This window comes from Neovison vison, chromosome 14 (genome assembly GCF_020171115.1).
Source record: "Neovison vison isolate M4711 chromosome 14, ASM_NN_V1, whole genome shotgun sequence".
Lineage (NCBI taxonomy): Eukaryota > Metazoa > Chordata > Mammalia > Carnivora > Mustelidae > Neogale > Neogale vison.
The window spans coordinates 17390832-17411121 of NC_058104.1; the positions used below are offsets into that span (position 1 = coordinate 17390832).

Here is a 20290-nt window from a genome sequence, read left to right on the forward strand (position 1 = left end):
GCCCCACCCCAGACCTGGTGAATTGGAAATACATGGCGTGGGACCCGGCAATCTGTGTTGTAAGGACCCCATGTTAACAGGCACTTCTGACGCCGCTCAGGTGTGACAGCCACTGAGTGCAGGCCTGTGTGCTCCAGGCCGAGGCTCAGGCCAGCCTTTGTGCACTCCTCTGGGACGTGCCCTGTCACAGAGCCTTTCTCCAGCCTTTGCAGGTAGCTCTCTCCCTCCTTTCTCAGCCAAACTCCTGGAAAGCGGTGTCTCCTGACCCTCAGCAGACTTCCTACCTGCCATCACCAGTCACCCCAAATTGCGGCACTGCTCCACCCCTGGCGGCCACCCCGCTGGTCTCTCCACCCTCTCTCCTTGTGTCTGCTCTGGGGCATTTCACAGGGTCCCACACACAGCCTTTTCCCGTCACTCCCACCTCTGTACCCTGCTGTCCTTGAATCATTCTCATTCACCCCCCCACCCCATGACTTCAACCACCATCTTCTTCCAGTTGGGAACTTCCCAGACCCCCGACAATCCAGACTTTTCCAGTGAGTTCTCAACCCTCCTGTGTGGGGGGTGTCCCATAGGAAATGAGCTCTCCTCGCCCTCTGGGAGCGGCTTGTCACCCCCACAAGCTCTGGCACCCCCCTCCACCCCATCACCCCCCCCCAGGTTCTTCCTGCCAGGGTGATGGACGCAAGCTGCAGGCGAGGGCTCACAGCATGGCCAAGAGAAGAGCACTGGTTTTCCGAAAAATATGAAAACTTTACCACTGAATAAAGAAGAAAAAAATGACATAAGAAGCAGGGAGAGGACACCTGAGGGACTTAAGGGAGCAAGGACGCTGTTTTGGGCTCCCCAGGGGAGTGGGCGTTGTGACAATGGTTTACTGTCCCTTCAAGGTGCTCCCCGCATCCAGGCTGAAAGGGCATGCCGCTGCCTCGGGGGAGCCCAGCAACGAAGCCACAGGGCAGGGGAGGCAGACAGCCCAGTAACTAAAGGTGTGAGGAAGGATGAGAAGCCCAGGGTCCGCCCTGGGCTCCTCGTTATGCTTCTGGGTGCCACAGGCCGTCTGAGGAGCCCCCGAAGCCCACTCGCTGGGCTCCGTCCACTCTGCTTCAACCCCAGGTCCAGGGGCCTAACGGGGGGCCGCTCACACACCGGGTGCGGCTGTCCGTGGACTTCCCTGCCCCCTGTGGCAGAATGGGCAGCGTGGTTCTCGTGTGCGGCCACCCGGCTGCCCAGACGACCCAGGGGCCGGCCGCAGGGGAGGGGAAGGGAGGGCTGGCTGGGGGCGCGCGCGGGTGAGTAGTGTCCTCCTCCGTCCAGCGCTCCCCCCCGTGAAAGACGGGCCCGGCCGGAGGGCACTGCCCAGTCCTGACTGACACGGTGCTTGGGGTGGCCGGCGTCAGCTAGTGGAGCCGGCTCCCGGGTGACAAGGAGGACACAGCGGGGACAGACGGGGCGACGTTCTGCCCGAGGGACGCCGGAGCCACAGTTCGCGGGAAGAAGGCGCCGGCCGAGGCGCTTGAGGGGCGGCGTTCCGGTCCCAGCCCTCAGTGGCCCGGCCGTCCGAGCAGCAGTCTCCCGCCAGACGCGGGCCGGAGGCTGGGCGAGCGGCCTCGGGGCCAGGGCCAGGGGCGCGGCGGGCGCGCACAGGCCTCCGCGGACGCCGCTCGCCTGTCCCCACGCCGCCAGAACGGCCCCGGCTCACGCACACACAGAGACGCCCCCACCAGCGGGGCGACGCCGCACTCCCCGGGAGACCCCTCCCGCCCCGCCCGGGGAGGCGGGGCGGCCTCGCGGAATTCACCAATCAATGGCCGGCGTTCGAATTCGCGTCCTGGCATGGCCAATCGTGAGCGCCCGGCGCGGGCGGGAGGGCGGAGCCGGGGCCGGGGCCCGGCGGCCCGGCGACGCGCGCCCCCCCCGGCCGGCCAATGGGAGGGCCGGGCGTATTTGAAAACTCGGGCGGGCGGCGGGGCAGGTTTGCGCCTGCGCTGGGCGCGCGGGGCTGACTGCCGTCGGGGGCGCGGGCGCCGGAGTAGGCTGCGGCGACGGCGATGGGGAGCGGCGGTGGTGAGTTCCTGGCGCGGGCGGTGGACGGCGGGCGGACAACGGGCGGGGCGGCTTGGGCCCTTCGGCCCCGCGTGCGGGGCGTCACAGCGGCGTTCGTCGGGCGCGCGGTTTAAATGCCTGGCGGCGCCGCGGGTGCGAGTGAGCTTGGCGTGAACACCCCGCGCCTGGCCGGGCACCTGTCCCGGCCGGAGAGTAGCGCGACCCGCCTAGAGCGAGGGGACGAGGACGGTGTGGCGGCCCCATCCAGCTACCCCGTGGGCCCCGGGCGCCCCGCGCACCCCGCGCGGCCCGGTAATTGCTGGTAGGCGACCCCCGTGCGGAGCCGGGCAGGGCAAGAAGGCCTCCGGAGGCGGTCCCGCGGGCGGGCGGCGGGGAGGACGCCAGGTGAGCGGGGCGAGGGGCTCCTGCTGTATCGTCCCGGAGATGGGCAGGGGTCGGAGGGCAGAACCAGCCTCCGCCCTGGCCGCTCTCGCCCCAGTAGCCAAGTTCCAGGCTCGCCTCCTGGTTGCCTTAAGCACTTCCTGACTCTGAATGAATGACGGTGGCTGCGGGAATCCGCGGGCCCCCACTCTTTTATATAACGCTTGTTTGGGACCAGAAACGCGGCCGGTTCCTTCTGTTCAGTCGTCTTCAGATACAACTGTGCCCGTCAGCGCAGCTCCCTTCCTGCACATCCCCAACACCATTCTGCTGTTCTTCTTCAGTGATCCACTGCCGGTGTGCCAAGTGTTTCTGTTACCCTACAAAGCGAAGGATAAAGAGGAGACCCCGAAACTTAACCATCTTGAGCCTCCCTGAAGATGTGCTCTTTCATATCCTGAAGTGGCTTTCTGTTGGGGACATCCTGGCTGTCCGAGCTGTAAGTCGCCAGATTAAAGTGGCATCAGCCCTGTAGCTTGTTGGCCTGACTTGTTGGTTGTCCCATCAGGGCTTCCAGTTCTTCAGTAACAGAACAACATTTTGGCTACAAGAGAGGGAAGAGGCAACAAGCGTGATGTTGTTACTAGGTGTTTGAGGTTGTTGCAATCGAAAAGCTGAAACATAGTGCAGTATGTTTCGAATCCGTTCATTGTGATGTCTGACAGAGAAAGGACCCTAACGTGGTGGTGAAATTCTCACCTCTTAAGAATAAGAGCATTAAAGAAAACAAAAATACATTCACAAGGACAAACCACATGTAGTATTGAGCCCTGAAAGGGACCCTGGGAGTCAGTCTGCACATACTCAACAGCCTCCTTCAGACTGACTTACTCAAGGGCGTACAGCAAATTGGTGGGAAGAGTCCACCAGGAACTTGTTTCTCTGACTCCCAAAGCCACCTCCGTGTGGTCATAATATCCACGCATGCTGAGTATTCAATAGCAATGGAAACTTCAGCCCCTGAAACGGTCGCCTGGGCTCAGGGCTCCTAACTGGGGCACTTCCTGCCTCTGACCAGGGTGGTATTCAGTTTGTTGGTCTTTTTCTAGACCCTCCGTTGACCTCCAGACACCAGCTGTGTTCCCACTGGCAAAGCCCCAGGTAGAGGAGCACAAACCATAATTCTGTTCTACTTGCTCCCGTTAGAGTCAAGTAGGGAATACACCCTTACGGGGGCATCTCCCCCTTTCTCAGTCTGGATGCTTATTCCCCCTTCTGGCAGCACTGTCCCCACCTTTAGAGCCTCCGAGAAACTTGTTTTTTCCGTCTCTTAAAGTAGCCATGACTTTGATCCACAGGGGGCCCTCCATCTGTCTTTGTCCCATGTTCAAGGGCTCCAGGAGTGGGGCTTCTGGGAGGGCCCATGGTAATCCCCCGCACTTGCATTGTTCTGCAGGTGCATTCCCACCTGAAATACCTGGTGGACAACCACGCCAGCGTGTGGGCATGTGCCAGCTTCCAGGAACTGTGGCCTTCTCCAAGGAACCTGAAGCTCTTTGAAAGGTATCCGTGCCCCTGACCACAGCTCCGTTTTCTCCCGTCTCTGGGCCTCCCTGGTATGCCAGCCTGTGTCCCAGCACCTGACCTGGGCAGGCTTTTCCTTTTGCAGTTGCCCTCGCCCACACCTCACCCCCCAGGGAGGGACTGAGGGCTGTCAGCGTCACCCGTGGAGTCACATGAAGCACAGTCATTGGCCATCCGTGCCACCAGCCCCACAGACTCATTAGTCACTGTCATGCTTCGAAGGGTCTCCCTTGGGCTGGGACCAGTCTGCATGATTCAAATGCAGGTCACCTCCCTGTGGAAATTTTACTCAGCCCTCTTTTTATTTTTTTATTTTATTTTTTAGTTCAAAGCTTGTGATTTCACTCGTTTTACTCCCTGGCTGATCCCATCCTCCCGCTGGGGTTGGGACCCAGAGGGAGGGACGGATCAGGTGTGAGCCCCTCAGCCTGGGAGCCCCGGCATGCTAGTGGCTAGACCTACTGTCCCTGCGTGTCGGTGGCTCCACACAGGCCGCCTGAAACCTAAGCCACATACCATGTGATTTCTTCATTGAAGGTGTGCAACTCAGTGGTTTTTCATAGAGTCACAGAGTTGTGCAAGCATTGCCACTAACTTGAGAACATTCTTACTACCCCCGTAGCAAAGCCAGAGTAAATAGGGCTTGACTTCAGTGCCCACTCCCTATTTTCCCTGCAATCCCCCCAGTCCCAGGCAACCCTACATCTGCCCACTTATCCGTGGATTTGCCTGCTGTGGACATTTCACATAAGGGGAATCTTACAACATGTGGTGTTCTGTGGCTGCGTTCTTGTGCTTGGTGTGCCTTTAAGGTTGGTCCATGTCGCGTGTCATGGATGAGTGATATTTGACTGCATTACCTAAAAAATCCCCAGTTAGGAAACAAGCGTTCTAGCGTCGGGTGCCATGGAGGGACAGGAACTTCCCAGGACAACACAGGTGATGCTGTGTGTTTTTAATGGTCTAGGGCTGCCGAAAAGGGAAATTTTGAAGCTGCCGTGAAGCTGGGCATAGCCTACCTCTACAATGAAGGCCGTAAGTCCTCCCGGGGCCGGGGCTGGCCTCACCCAGCTCAGTGCTGACCTTGTAGAACAGGCATGAGCCCTTCCTCGCCCCTTCACCCCTTATCCCTGCCAGGTCCAGCTGCGGGCTTCTCCCCTCAGCAGCCTATGCTCACAGGAGTGGGATGTGCTGGTGAACTTTGAGTCCATACGCTTTATTTTAACAAACCTTGTTTTGATGAATGCTTTGAGACTTAGAATGGGGGGAGGGGAGGCTACTCAGGCAGGCCAGGCTTCCCCCCGGCCCCCCAGCAATTCCCTGCTCCGTCCAGTGAACCCCACAGCCCACGTGTAGGTGCTGGCCCCTCTCCTTCCTTGGCCACAGTTCCTCCCTGGAACTCCAGGGCAGCGATCAAAGAATGCCTAATTCCATGGGGTGTTCATAACACAGCAGCCCCAGCTCCAGTGGGAGGCAGGTCCAAGCAGGTCAAAGCCGTCCTGGTGCCTGAACTCCTTCACCCCTCAGGGAACAGGTGCTCCTTGAAAGAACCCGTGCGGCCTTCTCCTGTCCCAGTGCCTGCCCCGTTGCTTAGCACACAGAACCAGCCTTCAGGGTGTCCAGTCGCAACCCCCCAAATACATAAAGCCTGGGGAGAGCTGCTATGCTGCTGCTTCTCAAAGATGTGGCATCTTGCCAAGTCAGCCCCTGCTATAGGACTCTTGAGAGCAGTAGAGGCGAGGAGCAGTCCTGCTGCCCCATCAGACAGCGGTTCCAGACAGGACTCACATACCATCTGCCTCACCCGCCCCAAGTGTCCAAGCCAGCAATTTGTACACGCCTCCCTCACAGCGTGGTGCAGCCATCGCCACCAGCCAATTTGGAACATTAGCCCCACAGGAAACTCCACACCTGCTAGTGTGAGTTTAGGCTGTAGCTCCCAGCAGTGGGGAGGGTGCCGGTGCTGCCTCCGCAGGGGGACACCTTCCCAGACCTTCAGATCCTAGGCTGCTGGGAGGACCCTGTCAGGGACACGTGGTTCGCAAGGTAGGGGAAGAAAGGGAGGAGCCCCCATCTTGGAGGGCTCTGCTCTCCTTCAATACCAGCAATGTTGTACTGTGGCAGGCTTGAGATTGTCGACTTTGAAAAAAGCCATCGAGACTTCTGTGCACCTGTCCGTCAGAGATGTCTTGGGTAACATTCTGTCCGTGTCCGCAGTGTCTGTGTCTGATGAAGCCCGTGCGGAGGTGAACGGCCTGAAGGCTTCTCGGTTCTTCAGTCTCGCGGAGCGACTGAATGTGGGTGCCGCGCCCTTCATCTGGCTCTTCATCCGCCCCCCGTGGTCGGTGTCTGGAAGCTGCTGCAAGGCCGTGGTTCATGAGAGCCTCAGGGCGGAGTGCCAGCTGCAGGGGGTGGGTCCTGGCGAGGGACACACGTGGGGCCGGCATGCCGGACGGTCCGAGCCCCATAGGGTGAGTAGAGATACTGGACCACGTAAAGCCAGGCACCTGACGGCAGTGGAGCTGTGAAAAATCGGGAGTGTGGGCATGGGGAGATGAGCCAACAGGAGAGGAAGCCTCACCACTGGGGCTCCCAGGGAATCCCATGAAGGTCTGGGCTGAAAATGTATTGACAGCTGGGAACACAGGACCCCAGCTCCTTGAAGCCTGAAATCAGGGAGCAGCCCTCAGGGTAGGGTGTGAGCCAGGCAGGGGCCACAGGGACAGGTGGACGGGGAAGGGTGGTGCCTTGGAAGTCCTCTTTCCACCCATGATCACACTTTCTCCTCCTCTCGCTGCTCAGACTCACCGGGCGTCCATATTGCACTGCTTGGGGAGAGTGCTCAGTCTCTTCGAGGTGAGTCGTCCGTCCCGCCTGGACCCTGTGCCAGCGCGGTGGCCCTGGGCCCCCGAGCACGTGGACATGGAGCACGGGACTCTGTGTTTCTGTGCTGCCCGCCTTTCCGGCAGCTGCAGACACCAGGGAGCAGGAAGTACATGGGACTTGACCCGCAGGAGGGGTCATGCGGGGTGTAACGCCCAGGCCAGCCCCACCTGTAGGAAGCAACCTAGAGCCTGGCAGAGTGTCTGAGTACTTGCTGGGCCATGGGCTGGTTTCGTGGCCTGGATCCGGGCAGCCTCTCCCGCTCTTCCCACAGACCTCCTTATGCTGAAGAAAGCTTTACCGAGCTCATGATTAAGAAGCCAGCTCTGCAGCAAACTCAGAGAAGGTGGTGGCTTCTGGTGACAGGTGCAGCAGCAGGGAGGGTCACTGAGCGTGAATGAGGCCTGGGAGAAGCCTCAGAAAAACCTATGTGCCACCCTCTGGGAGGGCTGGTATGGAGGGCTGACCCTCTGGCAGCCCACAGCCGAGCCAAACACAAACCTCACAAACCCTGGAGGGAGGCGGCCCGTGAGGGCAGAGCCCTGAAGCTCGCTTTCCCGGCGGTTGTGAGAGCACATATGTTGAGAGAAGTCGTTTGCACTCCCGGTTTAGTTAACTCATTTTGGTAAAAGAAAGACTCCCAAATATGACGACTGAGAGGTCCGCGGAGAGACCGTGGTGGCCCATAGGCTGGTGTTCTGGGGGAGCAGGGTGGAGGAGGCTGCTGGGAGAGGCTGGTATCTGCAGAGAGCAGGACGCAGGGCGCGGGCCACTGGGAGAGGCTGGAGTCTGGGAGCAGGAGAGGGGCCGCTGGGAGAAGCTGGAGTCTGGGAGCAGGGTAAAGAAAGCTGCTATGCTGGGGTTTGTTGTAGGATGAAGAGCGGAAGCAGCAGGCCCAGGATCTGTTTGAAGAGTCTGCCAATCAGGGCTGTCTGGCCAGCTCGTACCTCCTCTGGGAACGTGACAGGAGGATGGACGTGAGTGGGCTGGGGTCTGGGGAGAGGAGGCTGTGTGTTGGCCTAAGGTGCGGTCTCCAGATGGGCCGTCGGCAAGGTTGTGTCTGCATGGGGGTGGGCGGACCCTTCGGCAGCTCCCCGAGCACCAGGAGCCTCTGGCCAGCAGCTGCTTGCATAGCTGCCCCCAGCAACCACCACCATTTCTTAGATAAGGGTCTGGGAAGGAGGCCAAGCCGTAGACCCTCTGGGCGTATTGGGAAGAACATTTAAGATTCGATGGGTTGATTCTGAGTTTTCCAGAGACACAGCTGTGTAAGAGCACGGTGCCTCTCTCCCGTTGACAGATGTCAGATCCCGGGCGATGCCTCCACAGCTTCCGGAAACTCAGGGACTACGCGGCCAAAGGCTGCTGGGAAGCACAGGTGAGGCAGGAGCCGGCCTTCTCCGTCCAGCTCCTCTCGTGGGGCCCGTGGTGTGGAGACTGCCTGGGCTCCCACTCAGAGGCAGTAGGACCGGCCCAGGCAGCGCCAGGCCTTCCAGGAGTGTAGCTGCGGGGGGTGGGGGTGCTGCGAGTGCTTCCTTCCTGCGCCTCACCCAGGAGCCCGCCTCTCTGTTCTTGGGTGCCGCTGCGCGCCGTCTGCTGTGAGCACTCGTTATGTCCCGCTCCCGGGGTCAGCCAGGGTTAGGACCAGGACACGAGGGATTTGCCGGGGGTGTTCTCCTGGTGCTCTCCTCTTACAGCTGTAAGGAATTCTTGTTTAGGACAAATCAAAGACAGTCCCCCTTTGCCAAGCAGGTAGAAACACTCTTATCGCCCCGCCAGGGGCGGTGTTTGAGAGTCCTCTGCCCTAAAAGTGAGGGAAGAAATTACAGAGCAGCAGGTGGCCCAGCCTGACAGGTCACAGATGCAGCGACGTTTGTGTCCCAGGCAGTCAGCAGATGTGCAGCAGCGAGAGCACTGAATAGTACGGTTCTCTTGGCAACTCTAACTAATCTTAAGAATAGCAACATTCTGACATCGAGCACAGGAGGAAATAGAAACAGCTGGTCCAAGTCCGGGGCAGTGTGCCCCCTCAGTGCTAGTCATCGGAGCACACAGCTCAACAATAGCGTGTGTATGTAGGTCCTTTCTCTGTGCGTATTGAGTGGATCCTTAATATTCTGAAAACACGCTTTTTTCATGATAGCACTTTTTGCTGGCAAAGATGTGATAAAATAGCATTCTCTTAGCTGGTATGAAAATCCACGTGGACCTTTCAGAAAATACTTTGGCACGGCTGCCCCTGTGGGTGACCATGTAAGCAGACGGGGTCCAGCCCCGAAACAGCTGCACCGAGATGTTCCTCAAAATAATAAAACAGATCAAACCCCAGAAGGAGGAACAGGTGAAACATGCTTATAGGAGTTTCATATGCTAATGAACCATGGTTTTTTGGGGGTTTTTTAAAGATTTTTTTATTTATTTGACACAAAGATCACAAGTAGGCAGGAGGCAGGCAGAGAGAGAAAGGGATGCAGGCTCCCTGCCAAGCAGTGAGGCCGATGCGGGACTCGATCCCAGGACCCTGAGATCATGACCCGAGCCGCAGGCAGAGGTTTAACCCTCTGAGCCACCTAGGTGCCCCAAACCATGTTAACGCTAAGTGAGCTGAGAGAAGATAAGTGCCTCTGCGTTATGATCAGGAATGCGTGGAAACATCTGGAAGGAAATACCTAGAAATGGTTGCTATTTACCACTGGAGGGCCTAGAGGTGCTGGGGCCCGTGCAAAGTGGAGGATGCCCAGCTACCAAGGCAGGTGCCGTTAGGCCCTTGTGAGAAGGGAAACTGAGGCACACAGCAGTTCGTTTGCCTGTGGCGTTCACACAGACCCAGGTCTTTTGTTTTTTTTTTTTAAAGATTTTATTTATTTATTTGACAGAGAGAGAGAGAGCACAAGGAGGCAGAGAGAGAGGAAGGGAAGCAGGCTCCCCGCCTAGCAGAGAGCCCAATGTGGGGCTCGATCCTAGGACCCTTGGGATCATGCCCTGAGCTGAAGGCAGAGGCTTTAACCCCCTGAGCCACCCAGGTGCCCCCAGACCCAGGTTTTAAAGCCAAGTCATCTGAACCTCCAGCCGGTTTTGGCCACTTTGCTATGCTGACTCCGTTATGCCCGTTTTATCCCTCTCGAAGTCCGTTACCACGTGATGTGGTGTTTATTTCACAAGGAGTAGTTAAAACCTGAGCCGTGCTGCTTCCGGAAGGCAGAGAAGGTGTACACAACCCCTGTGTCCACACTGTCTTCTCCCTCAGCAGCCCGTGGCTTCGCGCTCACAGCCATGTCTGTCCCCGCAGCTGTCTTTAGCCAAAGCCTGTGCGCACGGAAGCCAGCTGGGCCTCGACGCCAGGGCCTCGGACAGCGTGGTGCGCCAGCTCTTCCAGACCTCCCGCGCCGTGGGCAAGCATCAGGTCTTCTCCGTGCAGAAGGGCCTCAGCGACACCATGAGGTGAGGATTTCGAGGGCCAGTGTCTGCTCGGGGCGGTGGGCGAGGCTGAGCAGTGGCAGGGCTCCGGGGGCAGAGGGGCTGCCTGTCCCGATCCACCCGAGCCTCCGCCGGGTGTTATCCAGGGCTTCGAAGAGAAAACATCCCCCGTGAGTGTCTGTGCTTGTTTCCTTTTTAATCCTCAGAACGTGTTAAACCATTTCTAAAATGACGTTTGTATCACCGGTTTCAGCGGCCAAAACACCACATCTTTAAACAGCCTTGTGTGGGCGTCAGTGTGGCCGACAAGGGTCTGCGGCCCTGGGGGTGGCCTCCAGCCCCCCATGCCCTGCTGCTTCCTGCGGCCCACCCACCGCCGAGGCTTTTCAGTGCATCATGGGAGACGATCGAAAATAACAGGGACATAAATAATTCTTTAAGCTTCCACCAGATTCTAGATATGCTTTGAAGGAATGCCCTGGGGGTCAGTCCGTTGGGCGTCCAACTCTTGATTTGGGCTCAGGTCATGATCTCAGGGCGCTGAGATTGCTTAAGATTCTCTCTCTCCCTCTGCCTGTCTCCACTTTATCTCTAAAAAAATCACTCAATTAATTAAACGCATGCTTTGGGTTTCGAAGGGCCAGGCTCTGGCTGTACTCCAGCAGTTCCTAGGACGTGCTCAGTAGACGTTTGTGTTTAATGGGATCGTGCCTTCCCTGAAGGGACTTGGTGTCATGCACACGGTGCGGGGTCGCATATCCTGTGTCAGCAAGCCCTTGTGCTCTGGAACCCTGGGCCAGTGCCGGCGGCTGCGGCCCCCTTCTCTCCCACTTGTTCCTCCTCCTGTGGGAAGCTGTATCCTGAGAGCACCTTGTACCCCTCTCCATCAGCCTTTTTTTGGGGGACTGTGGCTGTTCTGTTTTGGGGGACACTTTCTTCTTTTCCAGAACAACAGAATTTTGTTGAAATACTAACATCACCTCAGCCTTTGAGTTGAACTTCTTTTCGTTTTTCTCTATACCGAGCCACAGCTACCTTTTTTGTTTTTTACACTGAGGTGTATCTGACATACGACATTATGTTGGTCTAGGATTTAGCCATTTTAAAGTGTACAATTTGGTTGTGTTTTTTTAAGATTTTATTTATTTGAGAGCGTGCGCAAGCGAGCAGGGGGAAGGGCAGAGGGAGAGGGAGAAGCAGACTCCCTGCTAAGCAGGAACTGCACCCCCGGACCCCCAACACGGGGCTCGATCCCAGAACCCTGAGATCATGACCTGAGCCAAAGACAGACACTTAACAACTGAGCCACCCAGGCACTCTGGGTGGTTGGTTTTTAGAAGTCCCATTGTTAAGGTCACTAAGTCTGGGTAGGGGCAGCGTCCTCTTCTGTTCCCAGTGTTGGCTGGTTTAAACCTCATACACCTGGCAGCACTCACACGCTCTTCCAGCTTCGGGAGGAAACACAGGCTGTCTGTCTCAGGCTGTCTTTCTTTCCTACATCCTATTCCTGCCCTGTGACAGATGCTTCTACCCAGCGCCTGGAACTCTTGCCTGGAACTCGGCAGCTTTACGTGTCTTCTCCCTCTCGCTCCTGGGCTCTTCTCCTTTGTTCAGAGAGGCGTGGACCACCCTCGGGTGTCCTTGCCATGGCACCCAGCACTCCCATGTGTGGTCTGCGGTGCTGGCCCCAAGTTAAGCCCTCTAGAGGAGGGACCTCTCGTCTGTGCGGGGTGCCTGAGAAGTCCAGTGCCAGGCTCAGGGGCGTCCACCTTGAGCTCCATTCCTGCTCTCTGCCCCACTGCAGAGGGTCGAGATAAATGACCCTGTGGACAGGCCGCTCCTTGGGAAGGATTTGGGTTTGTAAGAGGGCCGGAGGTCTTCCAGCTTCGCGTGACTGTTCCTCGGCCCTGTGATCTACCCTCAGCCCTACAGGGTGGCCCCCCTTGTCCCCTACCTGTGTCTGGACTCTTCCAGTACCTGGCAGTCCCCGGGGAGAAGGCAGGGGACACAGGTGTGTGAGCCCAGCTTCCTCCTAGGAACCTAGCAACCTTGGGACCCTCCCAGCCGCCTTGGAGCCAGCGTCTCCAGCCGGACAAGTTCCCGGGTACATAGACAGCACTGCAGATGACCTGCTCACTCTCTGAGTACAGGTGGGCCAGATGGGAATGGGGTGCTCGCCCTCGTTTTCAGGGCTGGTGCTTGTCCTGCAGGTACATCTTGATTGACTGGCTGGTGGAAGTGGCCACCATGAAGGACTTCACGAGCCTGTGCCTTCACCTGACCGTGGAGTGCGTGGACCGGTACCTGCGGCGGAGGCTGGTGCCCCGGTACAGGCTCCAGCTGCTGGGCATCGCCTGCATGGTCATCTGTACCCGGTAGGGAGCCCCCCAGTGCGGGGGCTGCAGGATGGGCTTCCCCGGCGGGCTTAGTGCTGAAATTGAGCCTTCAGTGTCGCACCTCACCAGATGGGGGTCTGAGCTGCGGGAAGAGCACAAGCAGAGTAGTTCTCCCCAGGCAGTGACCGAACCTCGGCGTGTGGGCAGCCACTCACCCTGGCCTGCGGGGACCCCAAAGAATGGCCTTGCTCGGTGGGTACAGGCCGAGTCCTTCTTTCCCAGGCCCCTGAGAGTGATGTGGAGACCTGCCCTCTAGGGTCTCCCTGCTGAGCTCATAGAAAGACCCTGCTCAGCGGTCGAGCTCTTTAGCCTGTGTCACCAGAGACCAGCAGTTAGAGGGTCTCACGCCCCCAGCCGGCTCCCAGAACACTCCAGTCCCACCGCGAACACGGGGTGCCTCCTCGGACAGCTGCCTGCACCCCTGGCAACTCTGACTCTTCATGTGGGACCAGCTTATGTTTTACTGAAATCTGCCCCAGTTTTGCCCTGGAAGCATCTGCGTGTTCTTGTTCTCTTACATCCCGTGTGGTCTGCCGTGCCCCTGGCAGCGTTCTGCAGACTGGCTGTCCTTGTCTGTGAGCCGGGGGGTGGGAGGGTGAGAGACAGGCTCGCCGTGCATAGTGGGGTACGCTCAAACACGCGCACTTCCTTTGCATGTAGCCCAGAGGCAGGGGGTCCAGGCTTACATTGTTTGGGTGGTTTTTGTATGTCACGAGGTCACGGAAAGCTCCAGGTCCTGTCTTAGTCTCTGCCACCCCTGGTGACCCCTGAGCCCGCTATGTCCAACTTCGCAGTGCGCTAGGTCACAAGGCCATGAGAGGAATAGGACATGCGGTCTCTAGGGGACCAGTGTGGGCTTGGGACCCTGCGTCCAGACCTTCTCACTAGAGGTGGCAGAACAGACAGGCCTCACTGCCTCATGCCCAAGCAGCATCATTACATCCTTGTAATCAGGAACGGAGTTACTGGGCTGCCAACTGGCAAGCAGTGAGATGCTTTATACAGATCTAGAGGCAGAGATGCCCACCTGTGCTCTCCGATCTCCCGTCTCTTGGCCAAGCCTATAGCGAATGGGGAGGCTACAGAGGCCCCAGGACAGAGCAACCACCAGCTTGGCCCTGCTCCCCTGCTGGCAGTCTGCCAGACCAATGAGTTCCCTGCTAGTTGGGGCCGCTGGAGAGTAGCGAACAGGGTGGCTGCCTGCTTAAGGGACAATGGAGATTCCTGTGGCCACACCTATGCTGAGGACACACCTTCCAGCAAGCCCCAGCTCCCGTCCTGCTGGCTCCCTGGCTTCCAGGTTCAAGCTCTTGTTTACGTGCACTCTGCAGAGGGTGGCCTAATCCTCAGGTCACCAGAGGATTCATTCGTGGGTGCCTCGTGCCTCGTGCAGACACTGGCTTGCCTGGAGCCTGGCCCCTCCCACAGCCGGCACCAGTCCCGCCTCCTCTGCAGAGCCTTGGGACAGGGTCACAGGAGCTCATCTCTTCCTCTTGGGAGCTGTGGGCAGTCCATTCCGCTCTTTGACCCCCACCCCCCGTCACTGGGGACTCAAGTGATGGCTGCCTCCAGGGAGAGCAGACTCCGCGCTCAGACCCCTTCTTGACATTCCAGGTTCATCAGCAAGGAGATCCTGACGATCCGCGAGGCTGTGTGGCTCACGGACAACACCTACAAGTATGAGGACCTGGTGCGGATGATGGGAGAGATCATCTCTGCCCTGGAAGGGAAGATTCGGGTAAGCGCCCATTGGTGGTTTCCTTTCACATCAGAGTTGAAGTCATGGGAGGGACAGGAGGAACCAGGGGCTCCTGCTCAGTGTGAGCTTTCCTGCTCCAAAAGGTCTGCCTGGACCCAGAGGGCTTGAGGCCGGAGCTGCCTCTGGTCACCGTGACCCTGGTGCCCGTGTGAGTGTGGGTGAGGCCACCGCCGTGTTGAGTGGGTGCGTGAGCTTTCTGCGTGCCAGGACCACATGTCTCCTTCCCATCCCATCTAGGTCCCCACTGTGGTGGATTACAAGGATGTCCTGCTGACGCTGGTCCCTGCAGCACCAAGAACCCAGCACCTGTGCAGCTTCCTGTGTGAGCTTTCGCTGCTGCACACCAGCCTGGCTGTGTACGCCCCAGCCCGTCTGGCCGCCGCCGCCCTGCTGCTCGCCAGGCTGATGCATGGGCAGAGTAAGGATCCCGCCCTCCGCTGGCTGCTCAGTGGGGGCTCAGCCAGGGCCTGGGGGTCCCCTGAGTTGGGACACGGGATGCGACTCTCATACAAAGGGGAGGGAGAGAGACAAAGCAGCATGCCCGCCCCAGAACAGGAGACACAGGCATGGACGGTAGCTGTCCTGTGGGGGTGAGCTGAACAGGGGACTCCAGCATAGTATTCCCGCACCACCGACAGTGAGCCTGGGGCATCTGTAACCCCGAGCTCCAGGAAACTGCACGGCAGAACTGTGGGGGCCAGGGGGCAGAGCGGGGATGGCGTCAGCATGGCCCCAGCACCCGGCTTTCCTCCCCAGCACAGCCCTGGACCCCACGGTTGTGGGACCTGACCGGGTTCTCCTGTGAAGACCTCATACCCTGCGTCCTGAGCCTCCATCAGAAGTGGTGAGTCTGCAGAAGGATGTGAGCCCCCACCCAGCTGCCATGGAGGCTTCATGCTCACGTCCCGTGGGGACGTGGCTGGCAGCCCCCACACACAGCTTCCCCGCAGTGCACTGTGTTCTCACGGTCCACATGTAAAAACGCTAGGCCACGTTCGTCACCGTTCAGGTTTGACACTGGATGAGCGCAGTAGCCCCTCCCAACCGCAGCTCGTCCCGTAGGTAGCTGACGGTACTAGAAACATTGAGGCTGTGTTCCTGAGCCGCGTTCAGTGTAGCGGGGGACAGCTTGTCCCCTGGGTTAGGGGTCAGCTGGCTACAGTGGCTTCCTGCCACAGCCCTGTCCCTCACCTGCTCACTCTGGTACCTGCTGCCGACACGTGCCTGTGCCAGACCCCAGCCACCAGCTCCTCTGCCCATCCACGCTCTGCACATTCTTCCCCCGCGTGAGGGGCTGGACAGTTCCGGCCTTCTGTCTGTCCTTGGGCACCTCTGGGATTCAGAATACATCTGAGTCCCAGGACCTATTCCCTGCTGCTGCCTTATGCAGGCCAGATCCCTGCTCCCCTCTCCAGCCGTTCCTCCTTGTCATAGATCGAATTGGCTGCTTGGCAGGTGTACCTCAGTCATCCTAGCGGGGACCTGGGCCCTGCCATTTCTCTCCGTTCCCGAGTCTCCCTGGCTCTGGAGGCCTGTGCTGCCTGCACGTACGCATTCCCCAGCTCCCCTCTGAATTATCTTAGGGACTGCCTCTGTTGTGGGGGGGAGGTCCCTGCTCTGTACACCATCCAGAATGAGATCGGAACTCTGGCCAGGCCCCAAGCCCCTGGGGGTATCCCCTTCTCTGGCCTGCTCCCTGCCTTGCTCCACCGTGGGGAACGGGTCACCGTGTCCTGGGGCCAGCATGTGCGTTGGCCGACTCTTTTTTCCGTTGTGCCTAATTACAACCAGTGGACGGGAAGTATGGGTGAGCTGACGGGTCCACGTGTGTGTCATCACTCCATCATGGGTGTGAATAGTCCGTACCTGACACCAGCTCCCAGTAGTTGCTGCTAGGCTGTTCCCCTGCCTCCCAGAGTTGTTTTTTATTTTCACGTCAGATAAATTGGAAACACTTTTTACCAGCAAAACTTTTTTTTTAAGCGTACCGTGCGTATTTGGTCATGCGACTGTCCCGACTATCAGTTGTAGACCATGGCGGCGCCCTCAAAGCCCGCACTCCTCGTGGGTCAGGCCTGTGCTCCCCAGCCCCGGCTTTCCCTCTCTCTGGATTTTCCATTTCTAGACACTTCAGAGAAACACAGTCCTGTTCATGTAGCCCTTCGGGACCAGCCTGTCACCTATGTAACACTTCCACTGGCTTTGCAGTCTGCTGCACAGGCAGACCACGTCTTGCTCATTTGTGCCCTGGTGGACGTGGGGGCTGTTGGAATGAGGCAACCGCGGACATCCGTACGGGGTGCCCCATCTGCCCTGCCATCACTAGGCTGTTTCTAAACACCTGTTGTACTCTCTCGCTTCAGCAAGTGGAGGCTAAAATGGAGTCCCTTGGGCTGGGGGTGCTGCTGTCGCTGCCCCAGAGCCCAGCCTGTGGCCCTGCTGTCCCTCACATGTCCCCCCGTTTGCAGCTTCCACGATGACGCCCCCAAGGACTACAGGCAAGTGTCTCTGACTGCCGTGAAGCAGCGGTTCGAGGATAAGCGCTATGAAGAGATCAGCCAGGAAGAGGTGCCCACACCCTGGCCCCCCAAGGCCCCCCCAGACACCAGCCCCTCCGGGCCTTGTCCCACCCTCTGACCCGGTCTCCTTGCAGGTGCTGAGCTACGGGCAGCTGTGCGCAGCTCTGGGAGTGAAGCAGGGCAGCCCGGAGCCCGCGGCTTTCCTCAGCACGGGGGACATCCACGCCTTCCTCACCTCTCCGTCAGGAAGGAGGACCAAGCGGTGCGTGAGCCCCGGGTCTGGAGCTGCGTGTGCTGGGCCTGGATTCCCTCGTGGCCCCCGTGGCTATCTTGAGAGGCTCCGTGGACCCCCTTTTACACAGGGGGCTCCTAAGATGTAGCAGGGAGAAGCAACAGGTCCCGCAAAAAATGTAGCTGGGGTTGAATCCAGGTCTTGGTTCCTGGGCCCCATATCCAGTCAGCAGCCCTGTCCTCTCTCTGGTGCAGCAAGCCGCTTCAAGCAAAGACGGTCTTGAGCCCCACACGGGCATCCACGGGCCACCCTGTTCCACGGTGTTGCTCTCACTCTCGGCCTGGCCCCTCCACACTTCCCGGGCTGGTCCTGTCCCCACCCTCGTCTCCCGAGTCTATGCCACATGCACCCCCCGTTACAGTGTTCTGGTGTGATCCCCTGGAATCACTCGCTTCCCCCACCTTACCCACCCCAGGAATTCCTGTTGATCCCACCAAGTCCCGAGCGCAGCCCCTTACTGTGCCACCGGCCCTGCCTCTAGGAGCCTTGCCGTGAGCCTCCCAAGGGTGGGCAGCTGCAGAGGGCCAGGCTGGGCCTCCCACACTGCTGCCTGTGACCAGGCTGCTGGCTCTTCCCTCCTGCAGGAAGCGGGAGAACAGCCTCCAGGAGGACAGGGGCAGCTTCGTCACCACGCCCACTGCGGAGCTGTCCAGCCAAGAGGACATGCTGCTGGGCAGCTTTCTGGACTGGAGCCTGGACTACTGCTCTGGCTACGAGGGTGACCAGGAAAGCGAAGGAGAGAAGGACGGTGACGGTGAGCACTGGGACCCAGAGACCACCCAGATGCCCCCTCAGAAGGAGGGGTTCACACGCAGGAGGCATGAGAGAGCAGAGCCCCTAGAACACCAGAGCAAGGCGGGGGGCAGGGGGGCCAGGAGAGAAGACCTGTGTCCAGGCCCGTGAAGGGGCCTCACCAGAGCAGGGAGGCGGAGGAGACCTTGTCTGGAATTCATGAGCAGATCTTTCTAGAACGTCATGTGAAATGTGCCACCCGCTGCCCTTTTTGGGTTCTGTGCCTTGTGCGCCCCTCCAGAGCTGCCTGTGGAGCCTCTGCCCTTGTGTTCTCGACCAGCTGAACATGAAGGAAGCCCAGCTCAAGCAGATTCTGTCAACTTTCCCATTACTTGCCGTGGTGGCCACTTGGGGATTAAGTAAATTTTTTTTTTTTCAAGATTTTACTTATTTATTTGACAGACAGATCATAAGTAGGCAGAGAAGCAGGCAGGGAGAGAGAGAGGAGGAAGCAGGCTCCCGCTGAGCAGAGAGCCCGATGCGGGGCTTGATCCCCAGGACCCTGGGATCATGACCTGAGCTAAAGGCAGAGGCTTTACCCACTGAGCCACCCAGGCACTCCGGATTAAGTAAATTATTGAGGACTAGTCTGGAGTCGCTTCCTGCTGTCCCCCAAGTCACGATGAGTGCCACCTTCAATTTCTTACCCAAAGGAGAGCAGTACAGGGGACTGTACTGAGAGCCATACCTGTCCTGGTTAAGAAATGGACCCTGGGCCACTGGGGTCCTGACTGGGCAAGGGGGCACCCCATTGCTTGGGCAGTGGCCACATCTCTCTCCCCGTGTCTCCCACAGTGACGGCCCCCAGTGGCATCCTTGATGTCACCGTGGTCTATCTGAGCCCCGAACAGCACTGCTGCCAGGAATCAAGTGATGAGGAGGCCTGCCCAGAGGACAGGGAACGCCAGGACCTGCACACCTGGGTACCAGGCCCCCAGACACCTCCGACGCCAGGGCCTGAGCCTCGGCTCTGCGGCACAAGGGAGCCAGGCAGGGACAGTGTGACCTCAGGGTACTCCTCCATCAGCAGCGCAAGTCCCACAAACTCCATGGACAGCGTCTCGGGGGGCCCTCCCCAATCTACCTCAGCGCTGTCCCCAGGCAGCAACTCAAACACACATCCTTGCCACCACCATGCCAAGAAGTCGTGTTTACAGTGTCGCTCTCCAAGCCTTCTGGAGAGCAGCGTTCCCCAGTTGAAGAGGAAAAACCTATAGAACCCCAGTAAGGAGGAGGAGGAGAGGGACCTGAGCCGGGCTTGTTGAGGCTGCACACGTGCCTCCACTCTTCGCAAGGAACGTCTGCTGAGGGAGGGCTGCTGCCACACTAGGGAGCTGAGGGGGCGCTGTAGGTGGACACCCTGTGGGCCCCTAGTGGCTCTCGCACAGGGAACAGAGAGAACACGGGACGCTAAGTCTCTTTCTCCAGGGTAGTCCCATGCGAGCCATCAGAATGTCTGAATCAGAACAAAACCTCAGATTCTTTGTTTTGGAAACTTAGCCTCAAAACAATCATGCCTCACCCTGGGAAGCCTGTGTCTCTGTTCCCTCTTGTGTCTTTCCTGCTCTCCCTGGGGAGCTAGAGCCCATGCCCTGATCTCCCCGGCCCCAACTGAATCCCATCCCAGGAGCCAATAGCTTTCACAGTTGAGAACACGTGTGACCAGATGGCCTGGCACAGCCCCCCCCCCCGGCATCTATCTGGTTTGGGGTTCCAGTGGGGAGCTGACAGCTCTGAGCACACGACTGTCTTCATACTGCACACACACACACACACACCCCCGCCAGCTCCCATCCTCACTTGGTGGCAGGTCCCCTGCTGAGGGAGACTTGCCCCTGCACACTGCTGTGTACCACAATGGACCACCAGGTGGGAGGCCCTGACTGTTTTCAGGCCAGGGCCTGGATGTCTTGGCCCTAAGCTCCCTGCCTACCACACTCAGCTCCTGCAGAAGTCTGTCCCTTCCTCCAGAGTGATTTGTCTTTGTCCCCAGCAGGTGGTGTCCGTGTGAACACCTCTCTTTGCACTGAATTTCTAGGCCATTTCTTTTCGTGTCTTTATTTCCATCCTTAGTTCTTCTACGATGGAAACAAAAGAAATATTAAAGATAGAAGGCGTTAAATTTTATAAAGAGAGATTCTTAACTTCATTTAGGATCCACTATAGGAAAAAGGAGCACCTGATTCAGACCTGTGAGTGGTCTCTTGACCCTCTTCCC

General features: G+C 58.6%; 1 protein-coding gene across 3 annotated transcripts; it reads left to right on the forward strand.

The window, feature by feature from the left end:
- The first annotated feature begins 1998 nt into the window (after positions 1–1998).
- CCNF (cyclin F) lies at positions 1999–19602 on the forward strand. Of its 3 annotated transcripts, none has more exons than XM_044233076.1 (17): positions 1999–2070; positions 2775–2929; positions 3887–3993; positions 4982–5049; positions 6232–6485; positions 6817–6870; positions 7770–7874; positions 8198–8275; positions 10187–10338; positions 12525–12689; positions 14325–14448; positions 14707–14887; positions 15226–15313; positions 16938–17037; positions 17123–17250; positions 17865–18034; positions 18868–19602. In XM_044233076.1, the coding sequence occupies exons 1-17, from the start codon at positions 2055–2057 to the stop codon at positions 19287–19289; spliced, it is 2367 nt and encodes a 788-aa protein (XP_044089011.1). In that variant the 5' UTR covers positions 1999–2054; the 3' UTR covers positions 19290–19602. The 3 variants fall into 3 exon arrangements, with proteins under 3 accessions (XP_044089011.1, XP_044089012.1, XP_044089013.1); XM_044233077.1 differs by having other exon boundaries at positions 6232–6425; XM_044233078.1 differs by lacking the exon at positions 8198–8275.
- The last annotated feature ends 688 nt before the right edge of the window (positions 19603–20290 follow it).

Bases quoted from the DNA above. Each gene is read 5' to 3' on its own strand.
- CCNF (XM_044233076.1), top strand. The intron at 12,690-14,324 runs GTAGGGAGCCCC...TTGACATTCCAG, and splicing joins TGCATGGTCATCTGTACCCG to GTTCATCAGCAAGGAGATCC. The intron at 17,038-17,122 runs GTGCCCACACCC...GTCTCCTTGCAG, and splicing joins AAGAGATCAGCCAGGAAGAG to GTGCTGAGCTACGGGCAGCT.